At 37.1% G+C, this 15774-nt stretch overlaps 1 protein-coding gene across 1 annotated transcript in view; it reads left to right on the top strand.

The window, feature by feature from the left end:
* The first annotated feature begins 575 nt into the window (after positions 1–575).
* The window catches only part of LOC130078675 (sorting nexin-25-like), a 71940-nt gene continuing 56741 nt past the window's right edge, over positions 576–15774 (top strand). The window contains 2 exon segments of the mRNA XM_056244261.1: positions 576–1465; positions 4730–4814. Of these exon segments, the coding sequence (XP_056100236.1) occupies positions 1172–1465; positions 4730–4814 (379 nt within the window). The 5' untranslated portion in view covers positions 576–1171.

Below are 15774 nucleotides of genomic sequence, written 5' to 3'. Positions count from 1 at the left end.
ATTTACTTTATTACCACAATAAGCAAGTATTAATGTAAACATTTTTTTTAGTAAACATAACACTTGTAAAAAGTACCACAGTTTTCTTTTCAGATTTATACCATTGTATTGAAAGTAATTAATCTTTTTTCGTGTGTTAAAATAATAATTTTAAAGATTTTATTATTAGTATTTTGTGATTATGTATCGGTGTGTCCGCAATAAACAGACACAAAGTAGGCCTATGTTATAACCAGTCTGGGTCATGGATTTATAAAAATTTCAGTTTAAGCAGGCATTTCAATGTTGTTTGGATCCATTGTGTGTGATTTATGGCCTACTCGAGTTTCCATAGTCGCTGTTTCTATTCATATCCTACTACGGCAAGGACTTTTCTTATGAATATTAATCAGATAATGCTGACGTTGCTTGGTAACCTTCCGCTAGTTTCTAGTCAAGTGCCTAATTATTATTCATGAGGCAATTCTTACTCGCTCATTCGCCAACAGACTACCGCCTACGCACCAACGGCCAATCATTCCGCGCCATTCAGCATACGTCACGTTGCGTAATTAATATTCATTCAAAACTCCTTTTCCATAGTAGAACTCGCAGATTCGCCACTCGAGAGGCAGCTGGGGATCTAAGCAGGACTGAGATTGCGATGGATTGACAATAAGTTATTTATTTCTCACATTTTGGACAAATCGCGGTGGATATAATGACAGTACTTCAGAGTGTTTACATCTTTATCTCACCTTTAAGGCTTTAGAGTTAAAGCCGTCGCGCGATGATGCCTCTCCGTTGTTTGTATTCACGTCATCGGAGCTAAACGCTCCTCGAGATGTTTTGATATATTTGGATGATGATATTTGTTTTTGACGGCCTTTGTGTGTAGACCTGATGGGAACATGTATGTAGGATTTGAATCAGCAGCCTTTTAAGCTGAGCCCGCTCGGTGAACTGATCTGACCGATCATAATTTCAGGTGCTCTTGCTGTCATTTTTAAACCGTTTAGATGCAACAGTTGCACGTGTATTTCTCGTGTTAAGCGGCTCCGGATCATCTTGTGTGAATTGAATGCACACATTGTGATGAGTGTGAACTCGAGCATGCGACCTGTCTATTGCTGTGCGCACGCGAGGACATGTCATTCCCAGCATTCCCATCATTCCCATCATCAGCAGCATCATGCGTCCTGATGGCCGAAGCTCCAGCTCCAGCAGCGGGTCTGCGGTCCTCGTCTACCCGTCTCTGGTCGTCGGTATCTCGGTTGCGGTGCTCCTGCTCTTCCAGCTCGGCTCCGGAGAACTCACTCTCACCTCGTTTTTCCTCAAACTCTTTCTTTACGTGTCCTTCGCCCTGTTGTGTTTTCTGCTGGGGAGTTTCGGGCTGCTGGTGAGGAAAAGCCCCTTGAAGATCAGCAGATTCGACACCACTAAGAGACAGTCATCGAAGCTCGCGGATCTATTCAATAAGTTAATGGTAAGGAGAGGAGGATGATGGTGTCACATCACAACATCTCTACACTAACATCTACAGACAAACAACAATCCACACTTTCACTGTGATTGATTCAAATAATGTGATTAGATGGATGGATGGATAGAACAAAAGATAGATAGATGGATAAATGAATGAATGAATGGATAGATAGATGGATGAAAGATAAATAGATGGATGGAAAGATATATAGACAGACAGATAGATGGATGGACAGATGGATAGATAGATATAGATGGATGGATGGATGGATGGATGGATGGATGGATAGATAGATAGATAGTTAGATGGAAAGATAGATAGATAGATAGATAGACAGACAGACAGACAGACAGATAGATAGAGACAGATAGACAGATAGATAGATAGATAGATAGATAGACAGAGAGATAGACAGACAGATAGATGGATGGACAGATGGATAGATAGATAGACAGGTAGATGGATCGACAGATGGATATATAGACAGAAAGATAGATGGATAGACAGATAGATAGATAGATAGATAGAAAGATAGATAGATAGATAGATAGACAGAGAGATAGACAGACAGATAGATAGATAGACAGAGAGATAGACAGACAGATAGATGGATGGACAGATGGATAGATAGATAGACAGAGAGATAGACAGACAGATAGATGGATGGACAGATAGATAGATAGATAGACAGAGAGATAGACAGACAGATAGATAGATAGATAGACAGAGAGATAGACAGACAGATAGATGGATCGACAGATGGATATATAGACAGAAAGATAGATGGATAGACAGACAGATAGATAGATAGATAGATAGATAGATAGACAGAGAGATAGACAGACAGATAGATAGATAGACAGAGAGATAGACAGACAGATAGATGGATGGACAGATGGATAGATAGATAGACAGGTAGATGGATCGACAGATGGATATATAGACAGAAAGATAGATGGATAGACAGATAGATAGATAGATAGATAGATAGATAGACAGAGAGATAGACAGACAGATAGATAGATAGACAGAGAGATAGACAGACAGATAGATAGATAGACAGAGAGATAGACAGACAGATAGATGGATGGACAGATGGATAGATAGATAGACAGAGAGATAGACAGACAGATAGATGGATGGACAGATAGATAGATAGATAGATAGATAGATAGATAGACAGAGATAGACAGACAGATAGATGGATCGACAGATGGATATATAGACAGAAAGATAGATGGATAGACAGACAGATAGATAGATAGATAGATAGACAGAGAGATAGACAGACAGATAGATAGATAGACAGAGAGATAGACAGACAGATAGATAGATAGACAGAGATAGACAGACAGATAGATGGATGGACAGATGGATAGATAGATAGACAGACAGATAGACAGACAGATAGATGGATGGACAGATAGATAGATAGATAGACAGAGAGATAGACAGACAGATAGATAGATAGACAGAGATAGACAGACAGATAGATGGATGGACAGATGGATAGATAGATAGACAGACAGATAGACAGACAGATAGATAGATAGACAGAGAGATAGACAGACAGATAGATAGATAGACAGAGATAGACAGACAGATAGATGGATGGACAGATGGATAGATAGATAGACAGACAGATAGACAGACAGATAGATGGATGGACAGATGGATAGATAGATAGACAGAGAGATAGACAGACAGATAGATGGATGGACAGATAGATAGATAGATAGACAGAGAGATAGACAGACAGATAGATGGATGGACAGATGGATAGATAGATAGACAGAGAGATAGACAGACAGATAGATAGATAGACAGAGATAGACAGACAGATAGATGGATGGACAGATGGATAGATAGATAGACAGACAGATAGACAGACAGATAGATAGATAGACAGAGAGATAGACAGACAGATAGATAGATAGACAGAGATAGACAGACAGATAGATGGATGGACAGATGGATAGATAGATAGACAGACAGATAGACAGACAGATAGATGGATGGACAGATGGATAGATAGATAGACAGAGAGATAGACAGACAGATAGATGGATGGACAGATAGATAGATAGATAGACAGAGAGATAGACAGACAGATAGATGGATGGACAGATGGATAGATAGATAGACAGAGAGATAGACAGACAGATAGATGGATGGACAGATAGATAGATAGATAGACAGAGAGATAGACAGACAGATAGATGGATGGACAGATGGATAGATAGATAGACAGAGAGATAGACAGACAGATAGATAGATAGACAGAGATAGACAGACAGATAGATGGATGGACAGATGGATAGATAGATAGACAGACAGATAGACAGACAGATAGATAGATAGACAGAGAGATAGACAGACAGATAGATAGATAGACAGAGATAGACAGACAGATAGATGGATGGACAGATGGATAGATAGATAGACAGACAGATAGACAGACAGATAGATGGATGGACAGATGGATAGATAGATAGACAGAGAGATAGACAGACAGATAGATGGATGGACAGATAGATAGATAGATAGACAGAGAGATAGACAGACAGATAGATGGATGGACAGATGGATAGATAGATAGACAGAGAGATAGACAGACAGATAGATGGATGGACAGATAGATAGATAGATAGACAGAGAGATAGACAGACAGATAGATGGATCGACAGATGGATATATAGACAGAAAGATAGATGGATAGACAGACAGATAGATAGATAGATAGATAGATAGATAGATAGATAGATAGATAGATAGATAGATAGATAGATAGATAGATGATGCAGATACTGCAACAGATGAAGCGGCATGAATAAAAGCATGATCATAATCATAAATGTAACGCTAGTGTGTGTCTATATATATATATATATATATATATATATATATATATATATAAAAATAAAATGGTAAACAAAAAAAAATTTAATGTATAGATTTTAATTTAATTTTAAATAAATTATTAAATTTTTATTTAGAAATAAATAATACATAAAATAAAATAAATAGCCAGGTTTATTGTGGTTCACTCACTCACACAGTAAACAAAACAAGAACACAAATATTGAACTATAAAGATTCAGTATATCCAAAGGTAAATATGACACCGTCAGAAAACCCACATCCGTTATGCTGTCGATCTCCAGCTGTTCTGATACTAGCACTGAATGGGTTTGCACAGTATATATTCCACACAGGATCGTGTGTGTTTGTCACGAGGGACTGATGGTGTTCTTGGATCCGCAGGGCCGGTTCTGTGTTCCTCTGCTGGACTCGGCCCAGACCAGGAGGGTCGTCGTTTCTCTCAATGTGGATAAAGCCCTTAAAGAAGGTGAGGAGGAGCCTTGTGCTGCGTCTCAGTTCGCCTACTTACGCTACGCCCGAAAAGTACTCATTTAGTGAAGAAAAAGTAGATCCTCCTGAGTGTGTAGCAGAAGAGCACACAAGCTTAGAGATTTTAGACATTTGACCAGAGCAAGTGTGTTTTTCCTGAATATCAGCACAACTGAAAAATGTGATACTGATTTTAAACTACAGTTAATATTGTGACTTTTATTTAAGAGCAACTGAATTCCTGAATGAATCAGCGTCTTTGAACGAATCAATGATTCAATGATTCATTCCTGAATGAATCAGCGTCTTTGAACGAATCAATGATTCAGTGATCCATTCCTGAATGAATCGGCGTCTTTGAACGAATCAATGATTCAATGATCCATTCCTAAATGAATCAGCGTCTTTGAACGAATCAATGATTCAATGATCCATTCCTGAATGAATCAGCGTCTTTGAACGAATCAATGATTCAATTATCCATTCCTGAATGAATCAGCGTCTTTGAACGAATCAATGATTCATTCCTGAATGAATCATCCGTTTGAACGAATCTTTGAATGAATGATTGACTTGTGCTGCGTCTCAATTCGCCTACTTACACTACGCCCTAAAAGTATGAACTCTTTTTGTGAAGAAAAAGTAGATCCTCCTGAGTGTGTAGCAGAAGAGTACACAAGCTTTGGGACAAACTATCACGTCCTTCAATTGCGTCTTTAACGGTTGCTCTCTGTCATAGTAAACTGGCCTGTCAATCATCTTATCACAGTAAACTGGCCTGTCAATCATCTTATCAAAGATTAAATCCTTCACATTTCATTTCATTTAATTTCCCACTGAATCGGAGAGAAATGCAAATGCAGTCGCGTGTCTTTCATGACGAGACTCTCCTCATATAAAGATGCATTTAACAGTTAATGGCCGAACGGATCTTTATAAAAGTCCACATTGTTATTGCAGATATAACACGGATAACATTAAATACATATTTTTCAATCAGGTTAAACTTTGATAAGTCACTCAAACCTTTATCTGAGCCTCTCACCGTCAGTCGCGCATATCCGCCATGTTTGTAGTTTTTAAACACTTTTTACTCGTGTTTGTAGTTCCTCCTCCAAAGCGCAGTGGATTGTGGGTAATTTAGCTGTTATAATGAGCACGGATCCACACCGGGGACGTCTGACACACTCTTTTAAACACACTGTGCTTTGGGACACACTTATTCTCATCTCACACACGGTTTAGGATGGCTAGTGTGAACATTGAGACGCAGGGCTCGTCTCTTCAGTGTGTGACAATAGTTTCAGGGCCGTAACTCATGACTAGTCCTTGTTTAATCGGTGATTGCTGTGAGAGTCGGTTCATGTTCGTCACAAGCATCGCATCTGTAGCTCCGTTCTCTGGAGGCACGGTCAGTTTAGTGGTTTAATAGCGTAGTAAAGCGTGTCAGTCTGGCAGAGGATGATGGGAGATATCTGTCCTGTCTGTCGCAATGATGCTAGACTGAAAAACACAAGCGCTTATCTTTGCTGATGATGAAATCCTCGTCTAGGGTGAAACTAGGACGTCATGAGGGTGGAATTTGGTATAATTGTGATGATTATGCTTATGAAAACCCCAAATTCAAAAGTAGAAAATTGTGAAAAGGTTTTCATAATCCATAATCATCAAAATTATAACAAATAAAGGCTTGAAATATCTCACTTTGCATGTAATGAGTCTATATAATATATTAGTTTCAGCTTTTAAGTTGAATTACTGAAATAAATGAACTTTTGCACAATATTCTAATTTTTCGAGTTTCACCTGTATATATATATATATATATATATATATAATACTTTGATTATTAAAGGTGAAATTGTGAGCAGGTTTTCTCTGATCAACATTCAGTTGAATAATTTAACATCCCATAATGACAAAGTGCCCTTTAAACAAAGTATCATGTGTAAATGCAAAAGGAAATCTGTTTATTTACACAAAAATGACAATTTTGTCATCATTTACACACCTTTAGTCACAAAAGATGATATTTTCATGTTCAGCTGGTCATTTATTAACTGCAAAATCAAGCTACAAAAACAGAAGAAATACTATAAAAGCCCATACGCTATTAAATATTAACATAACAAAAAAAACACAAACTATTTTTAGAGTATCATATTTGGCTTTTATGGCTCATATATAATGAAAAAACATCTCAGTTTTATTTAGAGGCCCAAACTGAGCAAAAATATGCAATTTAGTGCAGATGCTGATATTTATATGGACAAAAATGATGAAATTCTGATGCTTGTAATGTAAATCAATGAGATCTATACAACAGTATAGCGGATACTTCCATAAAATGCATATAAATAACAATATCTGCCAATAATATGTCTTATAAATGCTTAGTTTTATGATCAAAGCTCTGTAGTTTTAAACCATATGATGACTGAGAAACGATCAAAAGCCTGAAGATCATATTTGATACTCGTGATTTTTCTGATAAATGATATCTGGATAATCAAGTAAACCGAAGCTGCTTCAGTCCGGCTGAAATATTACTAACATTATCTGAGTTATGCTTATGTTTTCTTTATATAAATCAGAGCAGATTTGACACAGAAAGACACGTGAAGCTCGAGCTGAAGGAGGACGTTTGTACAGTAATACTAAAAGACTTTTACTTGATAAATGAGTCTAAACTATTAATCAGAGACAGAAGGACTTTATTTAGATTTTCAAATATGAAACCATAGGCTTTATAGGGTTAATAAGGGTTAATGTTTTTATCATACCATGTGGGCTGATAATATAACCCGTTTCATTTAAGTTAAAAGTTCGTTAATAAATCAAATATATGCACTTTTTATATAATATTTCTTGTGAAATTACTCATAATCAGCCATGTAATTATTCCCCAAGTCCATTGATCATTTGTGTTAATGTAAATGTCTATGTCTTTTGTTGATACTCAGTATATATCTTAAATTTGAGGGGTTTTTTTTTTGGATGCGCCAAGTTTGATGTCAGTGACACCAAACAAACACCATTTGTTATTGTGTCCCTTAAAGCTACAATATTTAATTATTAATATATTTGATATTGTAAGTAGACAACTGCAGGAAATATGTGATTTTTGTATATTTTATTATAAAAATCTTACATATTGTACCTTAAATGAACACTTGAAGTTTAAATGAGATTTGAGATCTGCCGTGGAGGGAAAGATATATTGTGAAACACAATTTCAGTCTGTTCCTCACACAAATCTATTAAACAAAATGTTTTTTGAGCACTATATAGTCGCTATGTGTGTTCATAGTTTATGTGATATATCTCCTTTTGTGTTTAAATGGAAAAAAGAGAGATTTGTCATGACAACCGTTTTTATTTTGAGGTTACTGTTCCTTTAAATAGTCCATGTTATTGTTGTTTAGAGGTGAATAGTGCTCCGCACACATCAGCGTCAGAGGTGTTTTCCTCACCTTTGACCTCTGTCGTCACAAGACCTCTGTGTTCCTGCGCTCGACTGCATTTCTCTGCTAAACCTCTGAGCTTTAGAGTCCAGGAGCCGATCGGTTTCAGATCTCGGTTCGAGTCCTACAGCAGTCTCAAAAGTGAGCCGATTATAGACTTAACATTTCTGAATGTCATTGCATTAGAATTAGATATTAAAATATCAAATCAAGTTTGAATGCCATAATATGAATATAAATATAAAATATATATGAAGATAATATAAAATTAAAGGTATCAGGGCCAAAAATGCCGCTTTTGTCTCATATTTATGTAATATGATTGGCCTATAGTTCAGTAATATCACACCAGTGCTGTTTTTGTCCTGAATAGCAGGATTGCGAATGTGATATTGATTTTATAGAACAGTTCAATAAATAAGTTTATATTGTATTATATTTTAGACACAATATTGTGTTTTTGCTCAGTTTTGCCAACGATAATATTAGCTATAAAGCCAGAGCAGAACTGATGTGCGTCTCGAGCCACACAGCGGTGTTTCGCTTCTGAAGGAATCAGCCGTTTGAGCGAATCAATCGGATGAATCAATAATTCATAAAGAGAGTCATTTACTTCATTCCTGAATGAATCAGCCGTTTGAACGAATCAATCGGGTGAACCAATGATTCATAAAGAGAGTCATTTACTTCATTTCCGAATGAATCAGCCGTTTGAACGAATCAATTGAGTGAACCAATGATTCACAAAGAGAGTCATTTACTTAATTCCCGAATGAATCAGCGGTTTGAGCAAATTAATTGGGTGAACCAATGATTCACAAAGAGAGTCATTTACTTCATTCCTGAATGAATTACTTGTTTGAACAAATCAATCGGGTGAACCAATGATTCACAAAGAGAGTCATTTACTTCATTCCCGAATGAATCAGCTGTTTGAACAAATCAATTGAGTGAACCAATGATTCACAAAGAGAGTCATTTACTTCATTCCCGAATGAATCAGCTGTTTGAGCAAATCAATTGAGTGAACCAATGATTCACATAGAGAATCATTTATTTCATTCCTGAATGAATTAGCCGTTTGAACAAATCAATTGAGTGAACCAATGATTCACAAAGAGAGTCATTTACTTCATTCCTGAATGAATTAGCCGTTTGAACAAATCAATTGAGTGAACCAATCAATCACAAAGAGAATCATTTACTTCATTCCTGAATGAATTAGCCGTTTGAACAAATCAATTGAGTGAACCAATGATTCACAAAGAGAGTCATTTACTTCATTCCTGAATGAATTAGCCGTTTGAACAAATCAATTGAGTGAACCAATGATTCACAAAGAGAGTCATTTACTTCATTCCTGAATGAATTAGCCGTTTGAACGAATCAATCGGGTGAACCAATGATTTACAAAGAGAGTCATTTACTTCATTCCTGAATGAATTAGCCGTTTGAACAAATCAATTGAGTGAACCAATGATTTACAAAGAGAGTCATTTACTTAATTGATTCGCTCAAACGGCTGATTCACTCAGGAATTGAGTGAACCAATGATTCACAAAGAGTCATTTACTTAATTCCCGAATGAATTAGCCGTTTGAACGAATCAATTGAGTAAACCAATGATTCATAAAGAGAGTCATTTACTTAATTCCCGAATTAATCAGCCGTTTGAACGAATCGAATGAATGATTCAATGACTTCCTCATTTAGAGATTTACCGGCACCTACTGGCAGTTTCTTATTTAGAGTATCATTTCATAAAATAAAATAAAATTCTTATTTTGTGTGTAGTTTGCCTAAAAATGAAAATGTCTGTTTTACATTTACTCACACTCGTGTCGTATCAAACCTGTATGACTTTCTTTCTTTTGCGGAACATAAAAGAAGATATTTTGAAGAATGTTGGTAATCAAACAGTTTTGGTCTGCAAATATAATGAAAAAAAAAAAAAAGATGGCTGTTGTAGCCTAAAAGTTCAAGTATAATAAATTATTTCTTTCTAAAGCTACTTTTTGTAATGTATATTTGATTTTCTCATTTAACACAATAATGACTTAAAATGATCTTTTAAGGGTAATTTCTCAGCCAAATGTGATGTGCTATTAATTTGCGCTTAATTTCGATAAATTTATCAGCACATCGTGAAATGAATTAGATTTTAAAAATGTAATCGCTTGACAGTCCTAATATATATATAGACTGCAATATAGCAGTTTATATGGTTTATAAATCACGTTATTTATATAAAAATAATAATAATATTTAAATGCATAAAATATATTATTATTATTGTTATTAATAATATATTTCTAATGCTGGCACATTCACATATTTGTAAGTGCAACTTTAGTGTCCAGATACTGTCGGCTAAAAATAAAAACAATAAAGCTCTAGGATGCCGGTCGCCATTATTGTGTGTGTAAGAATGGTTATAATCTCTCTCTCGGTCTCTCGTGTTGCTGTTTTGCTTTGCTATAGGCTTGAGAAAACAGTCGCTGTCATTTTCCTGTTTGTCTTATTATCTGTCTCTCTGTTGGAGTGTGTGGGTGGAATGACATTATAACACACAAACCACTAACTGCATCTATCAAACATGTCTTTCACCTCCACACACACACACACACACACACACATGTTTGTTTTTCTGTTATGGTGGGAACTTCACATTGTTTTCCAACTTTACATTCTATTGTTTATATACTGAGCTAATGATACTTTCTATTTTTACATTTTCATATTACTGTAATTTGCTATATTTACTTAGTAGTTAATTGTTTCATGTGTTTATTATAATTCACATTTTCTTTTATTTAAGTGCTGGCAAATCGATTAATCGCGTCTAACATAAGTCTGTAAATAAATAGTATAATATGTGTGATCGCAATTAATCGATTTGACAGCACTATTTAATTTATATATAAATAATGTACACTCACCGGCCACTTTATTAGGTACCCCATGCTAGTAACGGGTTGGACCCCCTTTTGCCTTCAGAACTGCCTCAATTCTTCGTGGCATAGATTCAACAAGGTGCTGGAAGCATTCCTCAGGGAGTTTGGTCCATATTGACATGATGGCATCACACAGTTGCCGCAGATTTGTCGGCTGCACATCCATGATGCGAATCTCCCGTTCCACCACATCCCAAAGATGCTCTATTGGGTTGAGATCTGGTGACTGTGGAGGCCATTTTAGTACAGTGAACTCATTGTCATGTTCAAGAAACCAATTTGAAATGATTAGAGCTTTGTGACATGGTGGAAGTAGCCATCAGAGGATGGGTACATGGTGGCCATAAAGGGATGGACATGGTCAGAAACAATGCTCAGGTAGGCCGTGGCATTTAAACGATGCCCAATTGGCACTAAGGGGCCTAAAGTGTGCCAGGAAAACATCCCCCACACCATTACACCACCACCACCAGCCTGCACAGTGGTAACAAGGCATGATGGTTCCATGTTCTCATTCTGTTTACGCCAAATTCTGACTCTAACATCTGAATGTCTCAACAGAAATCGAGACTCATCAGACCAGGCAACATTTTTCCAGTCTTCAACTGTTCAATTTTGGTGAGCTCTTGCAAATTGTAGCCTCTTTTTCCTATTTGTAGTGGAGATGAGTGGTACCCGGTGGAGTCTTCTGCTGTTGTAGCCCATCCGCCTCAAGGTTGTGCGTGTTGTGGCTTCACAAATGCTTTGCTGCATACCTCGGTTGTAACGAGTGGTTATTTCAGTCACTGTTGCCCTTCTATCAGCTCGAACCAGTCTGGCCATTCTCCTCTGACCTCTGGCATCAACAAGGCATTTCCGCCCACAGAACTGCCGCTCACTGGATGTTTTTTCTTTTTCTGACCATTCTCTGTAAACCCTAGAGATGGTTGTGCGTGAAAATCCCAGTAGATTAGCAGTTTCTGAAATACTCAGACCAGCCCTTCTGGCACCAACAATCATGCCACGTTCAAAGTCACTCAAATCACCTTTCTTCCCCATACTGATGCTCGGTTTGAACTGCAGGAGATTGTCTTGACCATGTCTACATGCCTAAATGCACTGAGTTGCCGCCATGTGATTGGCTGCTTAGAAATTAAGTGTTAACGAGCAGTTGGACAGGTGTACCTAATAAAGTGGCCGGTGAGTGTATATACAATATTATATATATATATAATACAATGTTTTATATATTTGTAAACAATTAGGATGAAAGTAATTTTTAGCAGTTTATTTGTAAACAATATTCTTATTTTATTCTGTTTTTGTTAAGATGACATTTATCAATATTACAAGAAACGAGACGGAAACATAATAATGCATGGCCTCTGTGGGCCTTCTGTATATTTTTACAAAGTTATTATTATTTTCTTCCCTTTTTTTTCTGTTTGGTGCCTTTTTGTTTTTCGCAGATAAATCAGCAGTGCGATTTGAATCGAATCGTCACCTCAAGAATCGTTTTTTGAATCGAATCATTACCTCAAGAATCGTTTTGAATCGAATCGTTACCTCAAGAATCGTTTTGAATCGAATCGTGACCTCAAGAATCGTTTTGAATCGAATCGTGACCTCAAGAATCGTTTTGAATCGAATCGTTACCTCAAGAATCGTTTTGAATCGAATCATTACCTCAAGAATCAGTTTGAATCGAATTGTGACCTTAAGAATTGTTTTGAATCGAATCGTGAGGTACCAAAAGAGTCCCACCCCAGCACACTCTCTTAGACCATGTTTCAAGCACCTCTGTTTGATCACATGACCAGGAACCGCTGCTTGTACATGACAGCTAATAGCGTTAACATGAATGAGGAATTCAGCCTCACTCCGCGGGTGTTTCTGAAAGGCTCGTAATGAATCGTGCGGGCGAATGAGATCATGATTATAATAATGAGCTTGCTTACACGGTTTGATCCGCTTAAAGCTCGTTACACTGGAGACCCTGTTACCAACACAGAGCTGACGCACAGCGCTGGTGAGCACCGGGCCCGGCGGGGTCTCCGTCACAGAGGGTCCTTCATACAGTCAGTAGGGTGTTTCACTTCAATGCCAGTGATCGGGTGTTCTTAGTGATTGCAAAATCAACCATGTCAAAAGAGCCAACCCTCAAGTTCTCAGAAGTTTTAAATGTGTTTCTATGGTGTTCTAGTTGGTTGCTAGGGCGTTGCTATGTAGCTTTCAACAATTTCAGGTTGTTCTGGGTGGTTGCAAGGTGACTGCATACCAGTTTAAGTCAAAAAAGCCCACACTCAAATTCTCAAAGATTTTAAATGATGCAATGCAGTTGCTAGGGTGTATTGGGTGGTTGCTAGGACGTTGCTATGTAGCTTTTTATGATTTCTGGGTGGTTGCTAGGTGACTGCATACTTGTCCAAGTCAAAAGGGCCCACGCACAAGCTCTCAGAGGTTTTAAATGTGTTGCTATGCAGTTGCTAGGGTGTTCTAGGTGGTTGCTAGGAGTCTGCTAGGTAGCTTTTAACGATTTCATGGTGTTCTGGGTGGTTACTAGGTGACTGCATACTAGTCCAAGTCAAAATACGGTGTTCTGGGTGGCTGCAAGGTGATAGTCCAAGTCATAAAGCCCACCCTCAAGTTCACAGGTTTTAAATGTTTTGCTATGCGGTTTCTAGTGTGTTCTAGGTGGTTGCTAGGGCGTTGCTAGGCACTTTCTAATGATTCTGGGGTGTTCTGGGTGGTTTCTAGGTGACGAAATACTAGTCCAAGTTAAAAAAGCCCAACCCTAAAGTTGTGAGAGGATTGAAGTGTGTTGCTAGGATGTTCTAGGTGGTTACTAGGGTGTTGCTAGGCGGTTTCAAAGTTGTTTGCCTTCACACAATGTAGATGTGTGTTCCACAGTTTAATATCGTCCTCTGATCACGTTTCTCTGATTTACTAATTAGCTGCTTAACCACATTACTGACCCAAGATCAGTCGTCACAGATGATGTAAATCAGTTTTTCATGACACACACTTCCTGTCGAGCCAGAGAATGGAAGACATTCCTATGTGTAATCAAGCGAGCCATTGGCAGAGAATATATCACGACCATGATTGTGATTGTCATTCAAATGAGTCGGAAGCCATAGTTGATATTTCCAACAGTTTCATTTAACACACACACATAGAAAGGAGAAGTTGAGAGCATTGCATTGTGGGAAACCGTAGCAATATTACAGCTTATGAAAACCTTTTCACAATATTCTAATTTGAATGTGGGGTTTTCATAAGCTGTAATCCATAATCATCACAATTATAACAAATAAAGGCTTGAAATATCTCACTTTGCATGTAATGAGTCTATATAATATATTAGTTTCAGCTTTTAAGTTGAATTACTGAAGTAAATTAACTTTTGCACGATATTCTGATTTTCGAGTTTCACCTTTAGAGCCGAATGTACTGTATTATGTCAATACAGATTCCATGCATTCAGAATATTTTACATACTATATAATGATTCTCAGTTTAGTGTGAATCAGACTCTCCAGCATGTTTTGGTGATGATGTGATAATGAATACGTCTGCAGTGCAAACGCGGGTTGTTATCAGACTCCCTGCTGGATGCCTCTTTATTTTTACGCACAGATGACAAAATCTCATCAGCACTAACGTCACGCGGCGTAAACAAACAGTGTGTCTGGCATCCAGTTTGACTCATATGTGCTGTCAGAATCTGATAAACGGACCAAAAGAGAATGAAAAAGGATGCTTTAGCTACGGCTGTAGTGGTTTGTTGTTTTCTGGACCACATTGATTCGAGCTTTAAATAATTAAAGACACTGTTTCTCTCATGTTGTATTTATAGCAAAGCTGTGCTTCCTGTGAACAACCTGAATGACTCAACTGTGTCATTATTTATTTATTTATTTATTGAGATTTAGTTCATGGTTGTTTAGTCAATGATCAGCGAAACCACAATAGCAGTCTTATGATGGGCGTTATTATTGAGTGTAAAACGTGGAGAGAGTTATACTCAAGTTTAAAGGTCAGCGGTTGAGATTTGTGGGACATTTTCATTGGATGACCAGAGGAAGATTTATAACTCATTTAATTTTCATGTCTTAAAGGTCTTTGGCAGTGTTATTGAAATTTTATTATAATTGTATTAATATTTTGAATATTTTTTTCCCATCAATTGTTTAACATTCTTATTTATTATTTATTAAAATATTGCTATTTGTTTAATTTATTTTTATTTCAGTTTTAGTTTGTTCATTTTAGTTTTTATTTATTTCCAGTTAATCATTTTAGAGCTTCAAAACAAACTTATTTCAGTTTTTTAGGCTGTTCTAAGGATTTTAGGCTGTTCAGAGTGGTTGCTAGGTAATTTGATACTAATCCAAGTCAAAAGAGCCCACCCTCAAGTTCTCAGAGGTTTTAAATGTGTTGCTGTGCAGTCGCTAGGGTGTTCTTGGTGGTTGCTAGGGTGTTTCTAGGCAGTTTCTAAGGATTTTAGGCTGTTCAGAGTGGTTGCTAGGTAATTTAATACTAGTCCAAGTGAAAAGAG

The sequence above is a fragment of the Rhinichthys klamathensis genome, unplaced genomic scaffold (genome assembly GCF_029890125.1).
Source record: "Rhinichthys klamathensis goyatoka isolate OS25496 unplaced genomic scaffold, OSU_Roscu_1.1 h1tg000947l_1, whole genome shotgun sequence".
Classification (NCBI taxonomy): Eukaryota; Metazoa; Chordata; class Actinopteri; order Cypriniformes; family Leuciscidae; genus Rhinichthys; species Rhinichthys klamathensis.
This window is presented reverse-complemented; position numbering and strand designations above follow the sequence as displayed.